Below are 21816 nucleotides of genomic sequence, written 5' to 3'. Positions count from 1 at the left end.
AGGAGGTGAAAGACCTTTACTCTGAAAACATGAAGACATTGGTGAAGAAAACTGAAGACCATATAAGTAAATGAAAAGATATGCCATGTTCGTGAATTGGAAAAATTAATATTCTTAAAATATCCATATCACCCAAAGCAATCTAGAGATTTAATGTAATTCTTATCAAAATACCCATGACATTTTTCAGAGCACTAGAACAAAGAATGCTAAAGTTTGTACGGAACTGCAAAAGACTCCAAATAGCCAAAGCAGTCTGGAGAAAAAAAGAACAAAACTGGAGGTATTACCCACCCAGATTTCAGACTGTCTGACAAAGCTACAGTAGTCAAAACAGCATGGTACTACCAGAGAAACAGACCCAAAGCTCAACGGAACAGAATAGAGAGCACAGAAATAAACCCATGCACCTATAGTCATTTAATCTATGACAATGGAGGCAAGTATATACAATGGGGGAAAAGACAGTCTTTTCAATAAGTGATGTTGGGAAAACTGAATAGCTACATGTATAAGAATGAAATTAGAACATTTTCTCACACCATGTACAAAATTAAACTCAAAATGGATTAAAGACCTGAATGTGATACTGAAGCCATAAAACTCCTAAAAGAAAACACATGCAGTATGCTCTTTGGCACTGGTCTAAGCAATATATATATATATATATATATATATTTGGATCTGTCTTCTCAGGCAAAAGAAACAAAAGCAAAAATAAACAAATGGGACCTAATTAAACTAGGAAGCTTTTTTTTTTCCTTTATCATCTTTATTAGAGTATAATTGCTTTACAATGGTGTTTTAGTTTCTGCTTTATAACAAAGTGAATCAGCTATACATATACATATATCCCTATATCTCTTCCCTCTTGCATCTCCCTCCCTCCCACTCTCCCTATCCCACCCCTCTAGGTGATCAAAAAGCACCGAGCTGATCTCTCTGTGCTATGCGCCTGCTTCCCACTAGCTATCTATTTTATATTTGGTAGTGTATATATGTCCATGCCACTCTCTCACTTTGCCCCAGCTTACCCTTCCCCCTCCCCATGTCCTCAAGTCCATTCTCTAGTAGGTCTGTGTCTTTATTCCTGTCTTGCCCCTAGGTTCTTCATGACATTTTTTTTTTTTTTGGATTCCATATATATGTGTTACCATACGGTATTTTTATGGCTGAGTAATATTCCATTGTATATATGTGCCACATCTTTTTATCCATTCATCTGTCGATGGACACATAGGTTGCTTCCAGATCCTGGCTATTGTAAATAGAGCTGCAATGAACATTGTGGTACATGACTATTTTTGAATTATGGTTTTCTCAGGTTATATGCCCAGTAGTGGGATTGATGGGTCATATGGTAGTTCGATTTTTTAGTTTTTTAAGGAACCTCCATACTGTTCTCCATAGTGGCTGTATCAATTTACATTCCCACCAACAGTGCAAGAGGGTTTGCTTTTCTCCACACCTGTCCAACATTTATTTTTTGTAGATTTTTTTGATGATGCCATTCTGACCAGTGTGAGATGATATCTCATTGTAGTTTTGATTTACATTTCTCTAATAATTAATGATATTGAGCATTCTTTCATGTTTTAAGTTTCATTAGGTCCCATTGTTTATTTTTGTTTTTATTTCCATTTATTTAGGAGGTGTGTCAAAAAGGATATTGCTCTGATTTATGTCATAGAGTGTTCTGCCTATGTTTTCCTCTAAGAGTTTGATAGTGTCTGGCCTTACATTTAGGTCTTTAATCCATTTTGAGTTTATTTTTGTGTATGGTGTTAGGGAGTGTTCTAATTTCATTCTTTTACATGTAGCTGTCCAGTTTTCTCAGCACCACTTATTGAAGAGGCTGTTTTTTCTCCATTGTATATTCTTGCCTCCTTTATCATAGATAAGTTGACCAGATGGGCGTGGGTTTATCTCTGGGCTTTCTATCCTGTTCCATTGATCTATATTTCTCTTTTTGTGCCAGTACCATACTATCTTGATTACTGTAGCTTTGTAATATGGTCTGAATTCAGGGAGCCTGATTCCCCCCACTCCATTTTTCTGTCTCAAGATTGCTTTGGCTATTTGGGGTCTTCTTTGTTTCCATACAAATTGTGAAATTTTTTGTTCTAGTTCTGTGAAAAATGCCAGTGGTAGTTTGATAGGAATTGCATTTAATCTATAGATTGCTTTGTGTAGTATAATTTTTGGGTCATCGTGTTTTCATTGTCATTTGTTTCTAGGTATTTTTTGATTTCCTCTTTGATATCTTCAGTGATCTCTTGGTTATTAAGTAGTGTATTGTTTAGCCTCCATGTGTTTGTATTTTTTACAGATCTTTTCCTGTAATTGATATGTATTCTCATAGCATTGTGGTCAGAAAAGATACTTGATACAACTTTTCTTAAATTTTCTTAAATTTACCAAGGCTTGATTTGTGACCCAAGATATGATCTATCCTGGAGAATGTTCCATGAGCAGTTGAGAAGAAAGTGTATTCTGTTGTTTTTGGGTGGAATGTCCTATAAGTATCAATTAAGTCCATCTTGTTTAATGTATCATTTAAAGCTTGTGTTTCCTTATTTATTTTCATTTTGGATGATCTGTCCATTGGTGAAAGTGGGGTGTTAAAGTCCCCTACTATGATTGTGTTACTGTCAATTTCCCCTTTTATGGCTGTTAGTATTTGCCTTATGTATTGAGGTGCTCCTATGTTGGGTGCATAAATATTTACAATTGTTATATCTTCTTCATGGATCGATCCCTTGATCATTATATAGTGTCCTTCTTTGTCTCTTGTTATAGTTTTTACTTTAAAGTCTATTTTGTCTGATATGAGAATTGCTACTCCAGCTTTCTTCTGATTTCCATTTGCATGGAATATCTTTTTCCATCCCCTCACTTTCAGTCTGTATGTGTCCCTAGGTCTGAAGTGGGTCTCTTGTAGACAGCATATATATGGGTCTTGTTTTTGTATCCATTCAGCCAGTCTATGTCTTTTGTTGGGAACATTTATTCCATTTACATTTATGGTAATTATCAATATGTATGTTCCTATTACCATTTTCTTAATTGTTTCAGGTTTGTTTTTGTAAGTCTTTTCCTTCTCTTGTGTTTCCTGCCTAGAGAAGTTCCTTTAGCATTTGTTGTAAAGCTGGTTTGGTGGTGCTGAATTCTCTTAGCTTTTGCTTGTCTGGAAAGGTTTTTATTTCTCTGTCAAACCTTAATGAGATCCTTGCTGGGTAGAGTAATCTGGGTTGTAGGTTTTTCCCTTTCATCACTTTGAATATGTCTTGCCACTCCCTTCTGGCTTGCAGAGTTTCTGCTGAAAGATTAGCAGTTAGCCTTATGGGGATTCCCTTGTATGTTATTTGTTGTCTTTTCCTCTCTGCTTTTAATATTTTTTCTTTGTATTTAATTTTTAATAGTTTGATTAATATGTGTCTTGGCGTGTTTGTTCGTGGATTTATCCTGTATGGGACTCTCTGTGCTTCCTGGACTTGATTAACTATTTCCTTTCCCATATTAGGGAAGTTTTCAACTCTAATCTCTTCAAATATTTTCTCAGTCCCTTTCTTTTTTATCTTCTTCCTCTGGAACCCCTATAATTTGAATGTTGGTGCATTTAATGTTGTCCCATAGGTCTCTGAGACTGTCCTCAATTCTTTTCATTCTTTTTTCTTTATTCTGCTCTGCAGTAGTTATTTCCACTATTTTATCTTCCAGGTCACTTACCCATTCTTCTGCCTCAGTTATTCTGCTATTCAAACTAAGAAGCTTTTGTAAAATGAAGGAAACCATCAACAAAATAAAAAGACAACATACTGAATGAGAGAAGATATTTGCAGATATGTCTGTTAAGGGGTTAATATACAAAATATATAAAGAATGCATACTACTCAAAAACCCAGTTGAAAAATAGGCAGAGGACCTAAATAGACATTTTTCCAAAGAAGGCATACAGATGGCCAACCGGCACATAAAGAGATGCTCAACATCATTAATCATTAGGGAAATGCAAATCAAATCACAATGAGATATCAATTTACACTTGTGAGAATGGCTACTGTCAAAAAGACAAGAAATAACAAGTGTTGGCAAGGGTGTGGAGAACAGCAAAGCCTAGTACATTGTTTGTGGAAATGTAAATTAGCGTAGACAGTATGGAATTCCTCAATAAATAAAAATAGTACTACCATATGATCCAGCAATTCTAGTCCTGGATATATATCTGAAGAAAATATAAACATTAATTTGAAATGATATATGTACCCCAGTATTCATAGCAGCATTATTTATGATTGCCAAGATATGGAAGCAACCTAAGTGCCCATCCATATGTGAGTGGATAAAGAAGATTGGTTGATATATATTGGAATATTACTCAGCCATTGAAAAGAATGAAATTTTGCCATTTGCAACAACATGTTTGGACCTTGAAAGTATTACACTTAGTGAAAGAAGTCAGAGATTGAAAGACAAATATTGTATGTTTTCACTTATATGTGGAATCTAAAAACTAAAACCAATAAATGAATATAACAAAACAAAAACACACTTACAGATACAGAGAACAAACTAGTGGTTACCAGTTGGGGGAGGAAAGGGAGAACAGGAAAAGTAAGGGAAGGGGATTAAGAGGTACAAAATTCTAGGTATAAAATAAATAAAATACAATGATGTAATGTACAGTACAGTCAATATGGCCAGTATTTAACTTTATATGGAGTATAATCTATAAAAATATCTAATCACCTTTTTGTAAACCTAAAACTAATGTTTTAAGTGAACTATACTTTGATTAAAAACTTTACAAACATTAATTGCAATATTGATTACAAAGTAACATTCAAAATATCATTATGAAATTCAGGTGCTACAGTTTAACTGTAAAATGGAGGACTACATATGGTGAAAATACATTGGAAATATCCATTCACAATTCAGCCAATGATGTAAATAATCAAGTTTGTATGGAAAATAGGAAGTGATAATTATCTGAATTCTTACTTAAGGTGTAGTAGATTCAATGAAAAAGTTTAGAAATTTAATGTCATGTTATAGTATTCTATCTTTAGAATTTTTAAGAAAACTGATGATAAATATTTTGAAGATCTGCTTTGCTAAGCTTTATTCTATAATATTCACACATAATTTCAACTAATAAGTATATTAAGTATGTATATATATAATCCATACAACTTATGTTTGATCCTCTGCTCTGTCTATAGTATTGTCTCAGTGCAATGCCATATACAGAAACCTTACTTTTAAGTAATTTACCATGTAGTTGAAAAGACATGCTTCTTTATATCAAATTAGAAATAACAAGTGTCAAAATATGGGATTCAGATGATAATTTCAATGGTAGTTTACAGAGGAGGAGAAAAATATGCATAAGTATTGCTGGGAATAAAAAATATGTATATATAATATATATTTGTATGTGCATGTTTGTGTATATACATTTATATTCATATAACGATAGGTATTGTCCCAAACAAAGTTTGGGCTAAAGAATCAGAAACCTGTCTTCAAATCCTGGCTTGCTCATCTGTCATCTCTGTGACCTGGAGCAATTGTTAGAGCTTTTGACTCTTCATTTGTCCAATGAAAATATTAATATCTACATCACTGAATTTTTGTAAGAGTTAAATATAATAATGTTTGCAAAACACCAATTTGTAGTGGACAATAAATTGTGATTATATATCAGTTATCAATTATATCCATATCCTTAGTAACTCTATAAAAAGAAAATGTATGTTCTTCTTGTCAGTAAAAATTTTATAGTGTATAGTTTACTAATTTTTACATTAGTTTTTTGCACTATTCAGCTACAAAAATACCACAAATACATGACAGCAGAACATTCACAATTGTCAGATTAAAGAATGGATTGTAAATTTGTTGCTAAGCCAGCAGAAGATATGGTTGTCAAACTTTACTGAGGTGTCAGAGTATATGAGACTTTGAGCAGTGATGAGTGAGTTTGGATAAAATGTTGAAATCATGCACACAAGCCATTTTATGATGAGTCTATTCTTCAATTCTATGTTGGAAGATAAAATGTCTTGCTTACTTTTTCCATAAAATGAGGGGATATATATACATATAAAGCATTTTTTATGAAGTAAATATTGTGGAATACATTTTTATTTCTAATGGTCTGATTAAAATTATATTTATTTTGCTTCTTACACAAAAGAAAAGTTTCTAAGAGAACCAGAAACCATCAGTTAAAGCTATCTCTGTCAATTAAATCCCACAAAAGAGTATTTTTCATTACAACAGTTATTTATAATCCAAATACCATCACCAATTGTCCTTTAAAAGTTGTGGTTCAATCTTTCACTGTTGTAGATAACAAAGTAGGCATGCTCTTCCAAATACAATGGGTACCTAACTTACTCTATGATGAGAACTCAGATTATGGATAGGAATGGAGCTAGGCCTTAATTTTTGGCTCTTCTACCATATGACCTTCAGCAAGTGTTCCAGGTTCTCAGATCTACATAAGAAAGTGCCCCCCAAACTTGGGGGCAGCTTCACTACGGCCTGGAGAATCTACATCCCAGGTAGCTCACTTACCTGGCTGACAGGGTGGTGATGGCTGTCAGCTGGGAGCTCAGCCACAGACATGCACCAAAGGCTTAAGTTCTCCACCTGGGCCTCTTCATGGCTGCTTGACCTTCTCCTTGGCCTGGTGACTAGCTTCTAAAATTAACCATTCCAAAGGAACTCACTGTTATTACAAACACTCCCAGATTAAGAGGAGGGAACATAAACCTGAGCTCTCTATGGGAAAGAGTATCTATGAGACATAGTCAGAAGCCAGTGTAGGATGGGAAATACTGTTGGAGCCATTTTTGGAAAACACAATCTGTCATAGAAACTTACTTTATATCGCTTAACTTCAGTTTCCTCATCTTCATAATATGCTAGGCACACTTCTGATCACTTTACATGTATTAATTAATTAAATCCTCACAACAAGCTCTCAGTTAGGTGCCCCATTTTACAGATGAGAAAAATGATGCACTGAAAAATAAGTTGCCTGAAGTGACAGGGTTAGTAAAAGACAGAAACAGAACTCAAAGCCATGTAATCTAGTTCCAAAGGCCATATCTTTGTAGCTAATTTTGGTAAGAATAACTAAAAAACTGTAGAGAAAGTGCTTTGCACAACATCTGACTCATTCCGAATGCTCAATAATTATAAATGGTTTTGCTGTGGGTGTTATTGCTAATACATAGTACAGTGAATCAAGGGGTGTTTTCTCTTTGGCAATGGTTTTACTTTTTCGGAAAAGTAAATTTACTCTGACTTAAGGAATATGCAAAAAAGGAATAATGAAAGACAAAGTTGGAAACTGTCATTACTGGATGTCTAGAAAAAATAGTGAAATAGGAATAAGAATCTCTGATGAGGGACTAAAAAGTTAAATAGCATCTCATTTCAAAGTACCTGAAAATATGATAGACTCAACAAGCACACTTTTTAAAAGGACTGTTAAATAGGAAGGAAGTAGTATTAATGCAGGCTTAAGTTTGGTTGACTAAAATATACCTAGAAGCATCAAAGTTAATAAAAATAGCATTAGGAAATGAATGATAGAACAGTTAAAAAGTGATCTGTATTTTTAGAAAAAAATATGGTTAGCTTTTTATGTTGTGCCATTATTATTAACAGATTGTATTCAAACTGGTAATAAAAATGGAAAAGGTGTCTAATCCTAAAAACTGCTAATATAAACCTTTGGTCTCCATACCCTATCTTAACCTCAGAATAAAAACACTGACTTTACTCTCACACTAGAGACACCTTTGGAATTTTAATTTTGCATGTCACCAGCCTCAGACTCCTAAAGTATTTCTGACATTATATTCCAAGTAATGCTCCGTTGTTGACACTTGTCCATCTCTCAAATAAAAGCACTTTTTGAAAATTATCTTTAATGTATAAATCATGAATCTGTGAATGAGAAAAAATGGTGGAAGGTAAAACTAAGATCTAATAGATCCACTTTATGCTTGTTAATGGCAACTTACCTGGGTTTGCCCGTATATATCCCGGTTTATAAGTTTTTGTGTCATAGTAAGAAAACAAACAAAAAACTGTATATATCTTCTAGGTTGGTGTCCTCTTTTTTACCTAACCAAAAATTTAAAACTGTTTGTCTGAGACCTGGGTGGTAGTCTTTTGGTTCAGTTCTCAAAGTCTTTGATATGTTAAATAGAATCAGTTCCAAGGATGTGCAGTTTGGGAGCAAGCCCAGGAGTTTATAAACAAGTGTGCGGAATTGCTTTCCTGAGCTCCTGTCTCTCCATGTTCTTCCCAGTACTTTCCGAATCTCCATGACTCCTCTTTAAGGTCCTTTGTCTAGAAAGCCAGCTGGGGCTTTATTTGTTCTACTCTGCTGTGCACTTCTGCAACTGGATCTACATCCAGGACCAAGTGAGAGGAGGACAGAGAGAAAAAGAAATGCAGTGGGACTCTACCCTCTCAGAACCACAGCTTCAGTGAAGGAAGAGGAAGTTTTTTCCTTCTTGAGAATTTTGGCTCCTGTGGGCTCCCATTACTGACTACCACCACCAATCTACCACATGATTACTTGAGGGTTGAGCATGAGAGAACAGGAAAAAAAAAAAAGAGAGAGAGAGAGAAAGAAACAAAGAGGGAAGGGATTTCCACATTCTTTCCTGAGCATTAGGAATTCCATTTCCCACTTCCAGAGCTAAAGTGAGCTGGAGCTCTGACTGTGACCTGGTGGCCATTTCCAGGTTTCCAGTCCATTCAGTCCAGGCTCCAGCCCAAGCACTGGGAAAAAGAGGAAAGAGGCAGGGAGGGAAGGATGGCAAATTCATTGCCAGCTAGGTAGTACTACAAATTTTGGTATTTTCCAGTATGCCTGCTTCTACTTACTTTTCAGAGTCCTCAAATAGGGGGTATTGTGCCCAGAGGATGTGGTATTCCATACTTTTGGAGTCCTTTCCTCTGATTCTTTAGGGTGAAAGTCATGTAACCTACAGTATATTTTTGTAGGTAGGTCTGATTTTTTTGTTTAATTTGCTTATTCAAGAGAAAGTCTACTTTAACATTTCTCTGGTGGAAGTAAGAAATTAGAATTCATAACAGGACACTTTTATATACATTACCTTCATGAGGACTTCATAGTAGCTCCCCTGCAAGGAAAATTAGGTTGAATATTTTGAAGCACAATCCACAGTTTATTATTAATAAACTTGTATTTGGCCTTGAGATTTTCCTTTGATAAGTTATTAATAGGTTATTCTGAAAAAAGAAAATATTTATGCTTATTTGCCCTTAAGTTTTAGAGTTTTTTCCTTTTTATTTTTCAATTCTCCAATATTCCCTGACTTCTCTACTTACATGACAGCAAATTTTAATTTCTATAACTGTAGAACAATATCTAGGAAAACAGTAATGATACTGCCTATCCCAGTTTATTAAGTTTCCTGAGTTCTAATATTTTGAGAAATGATGCACATCACATATTTTACTGATAAGTCATTCAGGTTTATCTAAACTTACAGACTTCTGAGCATCTATGAGGGGAAAACCGTCAATTATATTAATATCAGTTCCTGTCAGACAAGACACAGTTCAGTATTTCATCAGCTGATGAGAACTGCACAGCATGATATACCAACTGGGATTTATCATGGTCCTTTGTCTTAAAGTTCTCTGATAATAAAGATAAACCTAAAAAAACATTGCTAGCAATATATAGCCTAACAATTCAATTTTTAAAATAAAGTACGTGTAGAATAGGTCACACATTTCTTGATTTTGTTTTAGCAGACATAAATCTGTGTGTGTGTGTGTGTGTGTGTGTGTGTGTGTGTGTGTGTAAAAATACTTTCCAACTGTATTCCAGTCAATACCCAGAGACTTTAATTTTCTGAGGACAATGAAATTTCAAACATCAATAAGGGAAATTATATGGCAAGGTATGTGCTTCATTAATATTTGTGGTATTTCAATAACTATACTCATGTATGTGCCTTTAATACATGCTTTTCATAAAAACTGCTTTGTACTTTTTAATGTGTAACCCATCTTTTATCATTATTTTAGGCAACCACTTAAAGTTCCTCAAATCATAAATGTATTTTTTAAAATAGAAAACTGTGTTTTAACTTAGATTATTTATTATGTAATTTGATGAAAATATTTATATATTTTACATTTTATAGATCCCCACTACCAAATTACATTGTATTTATTTTTCTTTTTATTTAATTTTATTTATTTATTATTTTTGGCTGCGCTGTGTCTTTGTTCCTGTGTGCGGGCTTCTTCTAGTTGCGGCGAGCAGGGGCTGCTCTTCGTTGTGGTATGCAGGCTTCTTATTGCGGTGGCTTCCTTTGTTGCGGAACACGGGGTCTAGGTGTGCGGGCTTCAGTAGTTGTGGCTCGCGGGCTCTAGAGCGCAGGCTCAGTAGTTGGGGTGCATGGGCTTAGTTGCTCCACGGCATGTGGGATCTTCCCAGACTAGGGCTCAAACCCATGTCCCCTGCATTGGCAGGTGGATTCTTAACCACTGCCCCACCAGGGAAGCCCTGTATTTATTTTTCTAGCATTCTTGCTACTTTTATCATAAGTACATGATACCAGAAAATTAAAAACTCATTTCATATATATCATAAATAATTTGTTTGTAGTTTTCTTATTCTCAATTAAATATACTCACTCCAATTATATGATTAGAAATTTAGTAAAGTCTAAAATTCTTTAAACATAGTTGATTGAACATATAGATTTAACTCCATTTCCTCAGGAAACTTCACCGAAGTGAGTAAGAGAATATAGAAGGTTTACACTAACAAGGGCAAAGTAAGGGAGAAGAAAATACATCACGTGAGAAAGATCAACATGTCAACAAAATTGCAGAAAATGAAAATCAAATGGAGAAGTGGTAGCTCACTTAGCAATGGAACTTGGTATGACTGCCTGTAGGAAGAGAAGCTACTTTCACTTTGTGCTGTTCTGTTGGGTAAATGCCAAGGAGTGGAATTGTCAGAAGATATGTGTATGTTCCTCTATGGTAGATACTGCCAAATAGCCTCCCAAAGTGGTAGCATCACTTTCAACTAAAATATAGAATCACTGTAGATCTTCTTTATCCATTCATCTGTTGATGCACACAGATTTTTTCCATATCTTGGCTATTGAGAATAATGCTGTAATGGACATGGGAGTGCAGATAAATTTTTCATATCCTGTTTTAATTTCCTTTGGATGTATACCCAGAAACAGGATTGCTGGGTCACGTGGTAGCTCTGTTTTTAATTTTCCGAGGAACATCCATACAGTTTTCCATATTGGCTGCACCAATTTACATTCCCACCAACAGTACACAAGGGTTCCCTTTTCTTTATATCCTTGCCATCATGTATCTCTTGTCTTCTTGATAATTGCCATTCTAACGCTTGTGAGGTGATATATCCTTGTGGTTTCATTTACATTTCCCTGATGACTAGTGATATTGAGCATCTTTTCATGTACCTGTTGGACATTTGTATGTCTTCTTTAAAGAAATGTCTGTTCAGTTCCTCTGCCTATTTTTTATTTAACTGTACATTTTTGATTGTTGTTGCTGTTGTTGTTATTGAGTTGTGTGAGTTCTTTATATATTTTATATTTATCAGATATATCAGATATATGGTTTGCAAATATTTTGCCCCATTCTATAGTTTGCCTTTTCATTATTTTTATTGTTTTTTTGCTGTGCTGAAGCTCTTTAGTTTGATGTAGTCCCACTGTTTATTTTTGCTTTCGTTGCTGGTGCTTTTGCTGTCATATTCTAAAAAAATCATTGCCAAGACCTATATCAAGTAGCTTTTCCACTATGTTTTCTTCTAGAAGTTTTACAGTTTCAGGTTTTATGTTTAAGTTTCTAATTCATTTTGAGTTAATTTTTGTGAGTGGTGTCTGGTCAAGTCCAAGTTCACTTTTCTGTATGTTGTTATCCATCATTTATTGAAGAGACTATCCTTTTGCCATTGAGTATTTTTAGCTCCCTTGACATATATATTTGATTGTTTATGTAGCCCTCTATTCTGTAGCCCTCTATTTGGAGCCCTCTATTCTGTTCTAGTGGCCTATGTGTGTATTTTAATGCTGGTACCATACTGTTTCAATTCATATAACTTTGTAGTATAGTTTGAAATCAGGAAGTGTGATGCCTCTAGCGTTGTTATTCTTTCTCAGAATTGCTTTGGCTATTGGGGTCTTTTGTGATTCCATAAATTTTAGGATTGTTTTTTATATTTCTATGAAAAATGCCATTGGAATTTTGATAGGGATTGCATTGAATCTTTAGCTGCTTCCAACGTAGTGTGGACATTTTAACAATATTAATTCTTCCAATCCATGAACATGGGATATCTTTCCATTTTTTTGTATTCTCTTCAATTTCTTTATCAAAATATTGTAGTTTTCTTTGTACAGGTCTTTCACTTCCTTGATTAAATTTATGCCTAAGTATTTTACTGTTTTTTATGCTATTGTGAATGTGACTTTTATGCACATCATTAGAAAATTGATACAAAAATGACAAACGTAAAATTAATATTGCTAATAAATAGCACTTATATTGGGTTGGCCAAAAAGTTCATTCAGGTTTTTCTGTAAGATGTTATGGAAAAACCTGAATGAACTTTTTGGCCAACCCAATAAATTAATAGAAGATAAACAGCCAATAGAAAAAGAACAAAGGATATAAAAGGCAATTCATAGAAAAGTATAAACAAATGACCAATAAAAGTATGAAAAAAAATGTGGAGCATTAGTGGCAATTAGGAAACTTCAATTAAAGTAACAGTATTTAACTCCACATATTGTCAAAAGGTAAAAGAGTGACTAACATTAATTATAGGGATTAGCAGGGTGAAAGGTTAGTGTGCTCACTTACATTATTGTGCATTTTAGAAATGTTTAGGAATGTAACAGGGAAATATGTGTTAAAGCAAATAATAAACATACCCTGGCCCAGAGTGCCTACTCTTGGGAACTGAAATATAAGTATCATCATGGGGATGTTTACTGCAGCATAGTTTATAAAGTATTTCTTCCAAGTGGGAGATTGTTGACACATATACTACAGATACATCACAGTGAATTAACTACAACCATTGACCTGGAGAGATTTCCATGTTATAATTGATAATTGATGAAAACAATCTAAAGTTTATTGATATTATCTCAATATTGAAAAATCAATAACACTAAATCCTTCTGTTCATAAATATATAAACATATATCTACACAGCAGTGTGTTGACATTTTAGGAAAATGATATTTGAAGAGGAAAGAAGGAAGAAAAGGTGGAGATAAGCCAGATTTCTAAATGACATTTTAAAGTAAATGTTCATACAAAAAGAACATACATGTTATGATCTCATATATATATATATATATAGTCATGATTGTTTTGAATATAGAAATATAGAGAAATTGAGAGGTACTAAAATGAAGGTTTAATCTGAAGGTCAATATCTGAATAGCTTCTTCTAAAAGAAAACATTAGAAACCACTGAATCAGATAATATTTTACTTTCCATCTTCAGTATTGATATATGTTGGGAAACATTCTTATTTTGGGTGGTTTGTTGTTTGGAAATGAAGTTCACATACTCTATAAACAGAGAAATAAGGAAGTGGTAGAGAAAGAAGGGATATATATGAAAGTAATTTAAAAGTTCTCAAGATGTAGGGACTGATATCCCATTTTTAACAAATACAAACAAAACCTAAAAGTACTAACTAAAAGATATATAGCATGCTCATTCCATTTAGAGAATTATAGTAATCTCATATTAGACATTAGTGAATTAATCATTTATTTATTCACTCATTCAACTTTTCAGGCATTTATGAAAACTAAATATATACTCAAAATATGCTAAAGCATTGTAGATATAAGAATGGTAAGGCCCATGTCTGGCTTGTGGCAGTTACAAGAAGTTGAGGTGATAGCGTGATCAAGTATTTGTATCATATGATTCAGGCTAAAAACAGATGCATGCTGTATACCATTAATGTGTGCTATATAAGAAGAATGTTACTGCCTACAACAGTGGTTTTCTAACATTTTAACAGCATCATCCTTAATTTTTAAATGAAATTGTAGACTAAACCCTAATATTAAAATACGATAGTAATTTAAGAATCCAAATATATTTTATAAGTTCAAAATTTTAAGGTTTTCAAGGGCAATTTTGAGTTAACAAGCATTTGAAATCAGGGATAGACTTGAGAGTTGCTGCAAGAATATTCAATTTGTATTTGTAGTTTTGCAGTAGGCAAAACAAAAAATCACATGGATAGTAATTTCAATTGGAAAGATTTTGTTTAAATTGGAATATTAAAATAATCATTCTTGAGTTGTAGTTGAATCAGTTTCAAGATTTTTACTTTCTGCTTCCATCCCTTACTTAGAGTAATGCAACAAGCCAAAAAATATCTATAAATTTGTAGTGAGATGAATTATGCCATGATCAGAACGTGTGCTGAGTAGACACACATTATCTTCTGCAGGAATTTAATTAGCAGAGTACTCACATGCTGTCCAATTCAATAAAACAAATAAGTACCAAGCACCGACTTTATGATAAGCACTGTGCCTATCTGTCCTTGTGGCACTTACAGCCATTAAACAAATAACTGCCAAGGGATTACTAACATGGAAAAGGCACAGGTGCTTTGAGAAACTAGTCTAGGGAGTCAAGTAGAGCTTTCTAAAAGAAGTGAGACTTGAAAGATGACTAGGAGTCAGCAAGATGTGTGGGTCATAGGGTGGGGATAGAGAGAAGAGATTTTTCAACAGAGGAAAAGGCTCAAAGCAGAACAAAGAGCATAGTAAACTCAGAAATTAATGGAGTCCTTCAGCAATTCATTCATTCATTTACCAAATACTCATTGAGGGCCAAGTAATGCCTGATACTGTTCTAGGCCCTGGAGACACTTCAGTAAACAAAACAGACAAAAAAAAATCTCTGCCCTCATAGAGCATACATTTTAAGGGGAAATGGCTTAAAAAATTAAACATATCGAGTGTCAGATGTTGTTAAGTTCTTTGAAGACAGGAATAATAATGGAGAGTAATATGGATTACTCGGGTAGGATGTAGCAGGAGTTGCAATATGAAAAGGGGAATCGGGGAAGGCTTTATTAATACAGTAATGTTTGAATAAAGACCTGATGTAAGGGAGGGAGAAAACCATACAGACAGCTGGATAAGAGCAAGTACTAAAGGCCCAATGGCAGGATAATGCTTTGGATGCCCAAGATTCTGAAGGAGGCCAGTGTGGCTGGAGCAGACTACTTGATACACAAAAAAGAGGTAGAAGATGCAAAGCAGGGTCACAGGGAATGGACGGGGAGCAAAATCATGCAATGCTTGGTAGGCAATTAATAGGGCAGTTGGCTTTACTCTAGGAGAATGGAAAGTCATTGGAAGACCCAGAGCCCAGTGATAAAATGATCTGATGTATTTTCTAAGATCACTGCCTTCTGAGTTGAGAATAGACAGTAGAAGGGCAAAGCCTTAACAGAGGGAGTTTGAGAGGGGAGCAGATTTATCTGATGTGGTTGGAACTGTAGGCAGGGTGAAGCCATGGGTGGACTTGTAATCCAAGGTAAGTATTTTAAACTTTAATGTAAAGATGATGGGAAGTCATCAAAGTTTTTTATACAAGGGGATGTAATGAACAGATTTCTGTGTTCAAAACTGCACTATCCAATACGGTAGCCACTAGCCAGCCACATGAGGTTATTGCATGCTTGAAATGTGTCTAGTTTTAATTGGAATGTGTTCTAAATATAAAATATGTATCAGATTTCAAATACTTTTTTTCTTCCTTAATATATAAGCAGAAGCCTTACTCATAGATTCATTATTGTTAAATTAGGATTCTTGTTTATTTTTACACAGAACATTTTGTGAAAATGTGTTAAGTTAAAATACATAGCTTGTTAAAATATTTTTTAACATAACATTTGTCACTGGAAAATTACACTTCTTTTATTTTGTATAACAGTTTTAATTTAGAAAGTGGCCAGCAGTCATTTCTTTGAGACTAGAAACAATTAAGCCCCCCACCATTCAGGACCCCGTATGTGTACCTTATCGTAGGATCCTTTTTTGTAGGTCTTCCATTCCTATGAAAATGTTCAGTGAAAATGACAACATGGATTTAAGTGAATAGAAAATGAGGTTCAATGAAACATTTGATAGCATAACTTTAGTCATTTACATTTCATTTTCGTTATGTTTTGTGAAAATTTAGTCATTAGCCTACAGTTTTCATGATTTTTGTCATATGTGCATAACTAATATACCTTATTTACTTGATATTTTGTCTACCCACTTTTAAACTTAAATTTTTAAATGAATTTATTTCAATATAATAAATAGAAAATTGTTTGCCACCGAAAAATAAAAAATGATCTTGATAAAAATGAAGCAGTGTTATCAAACTATAGCTATGTCCTGCTACAATCTCTGAGTCTAAGGACAGCTCTCATTTTGTTCAAAAAATATTTAGCCAGTAAGGAAGATGTTAAAGATATACCGACACTACCCTGGGACTTTCTCCTTAAATACTCAGAAGAGCTGAGGGAGAAATGGATGGAAATCAATTTTAAAGAGTGTGATTCAATGTTATTTAATGCCATCTCCCAGAGCTACACAATCATTTCCCTTAATGTGGGCATCCCCATACTTTGGTAAGCACTGTTGTTTTGCATATCTGTGTTTCAAGTATGCCTTTTAAAAGTAGTAACCTCAGCTAAAATATGAAGTCCCCATTGGGTAACTTATTTTGAATTACTAATTTCATTCATTAATATTAGCATGTATTGACTTTTCTGTGTATGTGTGAACTGAACTCTGACATCCAAAGTGTGTATAAGTTAAAATATGTTGTACACGTACAAATAAAATAACTCAAGCGATAATAAAAAATATTGTTTTTCCTATGTTTGCAGCTTGCAGACCAGGATTCTATAAAGCATTTGCTGGCAACACAAAGTGTTCTAAATGTCCTCCACACAGTTTAACCTACATGGAAGCAACTTCTGTCTGTCAGTGTGAAAAGGGTTACTTTCGAGCTGAACAAGACCCACCTTCCATGGCATGTACCAGTAAGTCTGTCCATTTTGCATTTGAAAATCCTGTTTCCAACCCTTTTGGTCTTTTTATTATAAATTAAAAAAAAAAAAAAGAAGTGACTTTACAAAATCCTATGCCATCAAGGCTATTTGTCTTTGATAATAGTCAAGGAAAAAGTTTCTCTGTCTTTCTTAGCATAATTGCTTTTCAGCTGCTTGCAAAGAACATATGTATTCCTCAAAAATCACACTGATCACTGACATGCATATACCAGCCTTAATTTGGAGGCCCTGCAAATTTTTCCTAGGCATAATCTGTCCTTAGGAAGTTAAAGCAGTTTAAGGCTTTTTGAGGCTCTATAAGCAAAACTTCTGTTTTTTGTTTCAACCCTTGAACTTTTGAAGGCACGTCAGTTTAGGACCATTAAGTTTCCTGTGTGTGGGAGCTTCAATATGGAACTTTGAAAGTCATTGTGCTATTGTTATATAGAAAAGTTGGAGTCTTCCTTGACATTTGTCTTTAAAGAAAGATATTTTTGAGTTTGTCCACACTTCACCTCTCACTTTCTCTCTAATTTTGGGGTTGGAACCAATAGAATATTAAATCTGAATGTGAAGATCATTTTAATGCATGCACCAAGAATTTTAAATTATTTGTATTCTCCTATTATTAAAGTATCATAAATTATCTGTACACTATAAAAATAAAAGTTAATATATTAATGCATTGCTAAGGTATGCAAAAGTAAAGTGTCACCTCTTAGTTATAAAAGTCTTGTTAAGGGCTTCCCTGGTGGTGCAGTGGTTGAGAATCCGCCTGCCGATGCAGAGGACACGGGTTCGTGCCCCGGTCTGGAAAGATCCCACATGCCGCGGAGCGGCTGGGCCCGTGAGCCATGGCCGCTGAGCCTGCGCGTCTGGAGCCGCTGCTCCGCAATGGGAGAGGCCACAACAGTGAGAGGCCCGCGTACCACAAAAAAAAATAATAATAATAATAAATAAAAATAAAAGTCTTGTTAAATACATCAATAAGATATAGTGAAAATTTGCCTTCTTGTTGATGATTTGGTGCCAAAATGTTGCTTATCTTATGTAATTCCATAGAGGCAAAAATGGATTGAAAATTATCTAATGCCACATATTCCTTAGAGACAGTGGAGATGTTCCATTTCTTTTAACTGATGCAGTTTATTGATTTCTGTACACTACTACAGACTTATAAAATATAAAATATTTTTATAGAATACATTTAATAAAAATACAACACATTCATTAGTAGATGTAATTTTTGCTTTCTGACTGTAAGTGCTGAGTGACTACTTTCTTCAAAAAATTGTAGCCTGAGAAATTGCTACCTAGATATTTTTGTTTTCTAGTAACGTATTCTAAGTTTATAAGTAGGAAAAGGAAAATTCTAAATATAATTTCTCACCTAATTGTGGAAATAGTTTTGAACAGGAAAAGATTTCTATCACTATTTATATGTAATCCTTTTTGCACAATTGCTGTATATTATTATATTATATTGTGGACAACATGCTCCAGCTTAGGTAGATGGTAATGTTTCCAATGGCTACAGTTGAGCCAGGCAAGAATCCCTGAAAACCTACATCAGAAACTAAATGGACTTCCTAGAAGAGTGATAGAGAAGAATCAGCTCTTTTTATTTTCTTAGAAGGCCATAAATAGACGATTGACAAAATGAAGGAATAAATTGTTTCCCATCAATATAACCCTTCAATGAGGTGACAGAGTAGGTAGTTGGGGAGGTTTAGTTCTTTGGAGTGAGAAACTATTAAGGAAATAAATATGGGATATAATAAGGTCTATGAACCTCAGTCATTGTTGAGTCTGATATGTGTACTTATTAGCTTAACATTTTATGTTTCTTGGATTTTCTCTCTTTAAAAAACACTTTTTTATGCTTGGTATTGTAAGTTATGTTTGCAATTATGCTAGCCTGCTTTAACTGTGCTAAGTGGAAGCAGAGAGGTTTAATTCTGGTCATCGCTGAGCAGAGCTTTAGACAGGGAACAACAGCATGCTGTATTGCCATAGGGATTAAAAGAGAGAACTCCAAAGAAAGGTGAAAACTTTTGTCAGATCTCCCCTCGTCCAGCCACAGGAAAATCCCCTCTCAAGGCTTCTCTCTGCTACTTCCTTGAGGACTTCTTTTCTTTGTTTTAGCAAAAACTTAGCATGGTGTACTAGTAAGTTCACCATCTTTTAGAGTCAAATTATCTGAGTGTAAACCTTGGCTTTGGTACTTACTAGCTATGTAGCTTTGGGCAAATTATTTAACCTTTTAACCTCTGTTGCACCATTCTTAGTGTTAATAACAGTACCTACCTCATTCTGTTGTTATTTATAATGATTAAATAGTATTTGAAAAGTGCTAAGACTAATACCTGGCACATAGCAGCTGCTATATAATTGTTTGATACAGAAAGCTGTTCTCTCACAATTCATTTTGAAGTAATATTTGATAAGTTAGTATTCAAGCTGTTAAATACTTTATGTTGATAGTATTATGCTGGGCTCACAGCTTCCATCATCTACATTTCTACAAACTGAAAGAAATAACGTAATGAATTTGTAAGACCTTTTCACAAAATATATTAAGTCCTCTACCTCTATGCATATCTAAATAAAGTTTTTTGAATTATACCCTGACTAGGTGAGAGACCCTAGCAATCATTATAATATATGCAGAAAAGCAAGAACCATAAACTCCAAAGCATCATACTTCCTAAAAATTGAAAGATTAGATTGTTAGGGAAGAAAACCCAGGAAAATGGCAAGCCAAGAGGTCATTGAACAATTAGAGTTAAGAGGACCAAGATAACTTCACCAAGATACAGAACTTTTGAGGCCAAGGATCAAATAAGCAGTCAACCTTTCCGTTTTTCATTAACCGTAAACAATAGCCAAATTCTAATAGATTTTTAATAGATGGAAGCTCCCTTAACTTCTAGATCATGTGTCTCTGAATTAGCCATTCTTTATCACCTTTATTCCAATAATATATTATCTAAAGGTCAGAATTTGTGTCAGGTAGACAGTCACATCACTTTCTGCTGTTTTTTTTTTTTTTTTTGCGGTACGCGGGCCTCTCACCACTGGTGTGGCCGCGCCCATTGCGGAGCACAGGCTCCGGACGCGCAGGCTCAGCGGCCATGGCTCACAGGCCCAGCCGCTCCGTGGCATGTGGGATCCTCCCAGACCAGGGCACAAACCCGTGTCCCCTGCATCGGCAGGCGAACTTTCAACCACTGCGCCACCAGGGAAACCTCTCTGCTGTTTTTGACTTAGCATTTGAAGCTATGCTTTCAGAGAATCTTCCAGGCATTTAAAAGGAAGCTTTTTTTTTAACCTGGTAGGTATCAGGGGCAGGGAGATTTTGAATGTTTGGGTTTAAAAGAAAATGGAGGACCAAAATTTTGAAAATGACTAACTAAGACATTTGTCTAGTAAATGGCCTAGTAGGGAAAGAGCTCCTAGATAGGTAATGTATGTAATCATATGAGTGATTTGGTTCTAAGGCTCTCAAGAGATCTTTCCCTGCTCCTTAGCTCTGTCATCAAAACAACAGCAACCCTTAAGTTTCTGGTACAACAAAGCATGTGACTTCACCATTAAGAGTTTTATAATTTCTTTGCATTTTCACTGTAGAGATAGGTATTTTTTAAAATTTCATAATCTTGAGACATACAATATATATGATATAATCACATAAATATTTTCATTAAGATTTTATTTTTAGAGCAGTTTTAGGTTAAGAACAAAATTAAGAGAAAGTATAGAAATTTCCCATATACCTCCCTCCTCCCAACCCAGACATGCACAGCCTTCCCATTATCAACATCCTCCACCAGAATTGTACATTTGTTATATTTGATGAACCTGTATTAAAACATCATAGTCACCCAAAGTCCATAGTTTACACTAGGGTTCACTATTGGTGTTGTACATTCTTTGGGTTTGGACAAATGTGTAATGACATGTATGAATCATAATAGTATCATACACAGGATTTTCAGTGCCCTAAAATCCTCTGGGCCTATATTCATCCTTTCCTCCTACCAACCCATGGCAACCACTTATTTTTGTGCTGTATCCATATATATATATATATATATGTATATATTATATAATTTGAATCATATAGTAGAAGATTTCAGATTGGCTTCTTTCACTTAGTAATATGCAGTTAGGATTCTTCCATGTCTTTTCAAGGCTGGATAGCTCATCTATTTTCAGTGCTGAATGATATTTCATTGTCTGGATATACCACAGTTTGTTTATCCATTTACCTACTAAAGGACAGCTTGATTATTTTCCAGTTTCAGCAATTATGAATAAACTGCTATAAACATGCATGTGCAGGTTTTTGGATGGACATAAGTTTTCAACTCCTTTGAGTAAATACCTATGAGTGTGATTGCTGAATCGTATGGTAAGAATATGTTTAATTCTGTGAGAAACCACCAAACTGTACTATTCTGCATTCCTACAGTGAATGAGAGTTCCTGTTGCTCCACATCCTCATCAACATTTAATGTTATCAGTGTTGTGGATTTTGGTTATTTCTAATAGGTGTGTAGTGGTACATCATTGTTGTTTCAATTTGCATTTTCTTTTTTTTTTTTTTTTGTGGTATGCGTGCCTCTCACTTTTGTGGCCT

At 34.5% G+C, this 21816-nt stretch overlaps 1 protein-coding gene across 2 annotated transcripts in view; it reads left to right on the top strand.

Annotated features, from left to right (window-relative positions):
• Nucleotides 1-21816, top strand: part of EPHA6 (EPH receptor A6) — an 874792-nt gene that overhangs the window by 342374 nt on the left and 510602 nt on the right. For both annotated transcript variants that reach the window (XM_024120422.1, XM_024120421.1), the window contains exon 4: nt 17010-17165. In XM_024120422.1, coding sequence (XP_023976190.1) covers nt 17010-17165 — 156 coding nt within the window. The remainder of the gene's footprint in view (nt 1-17009; nt 17166-21816) is intronic.

Source organism: Physeter macrocephalus, chromosome 1, assembly GCF_002837175.3.
Source record: "Physeter macrocephalus isolate SW-GA chromosome 1, ASM283717v5, whole genome shotgun sequence".
Lineage (NCBI taxonomy): Eukaryota > Metazoa > Chordata > Mammalia > Artiodactyla > Physeteridae > Physeter > Physeter macrocephalus.
The sequence above is the reverse complement of the archived record's forward strand: the minus strand, read 5'-3'. Positions and strand labels throughout refer to the sequence as shown.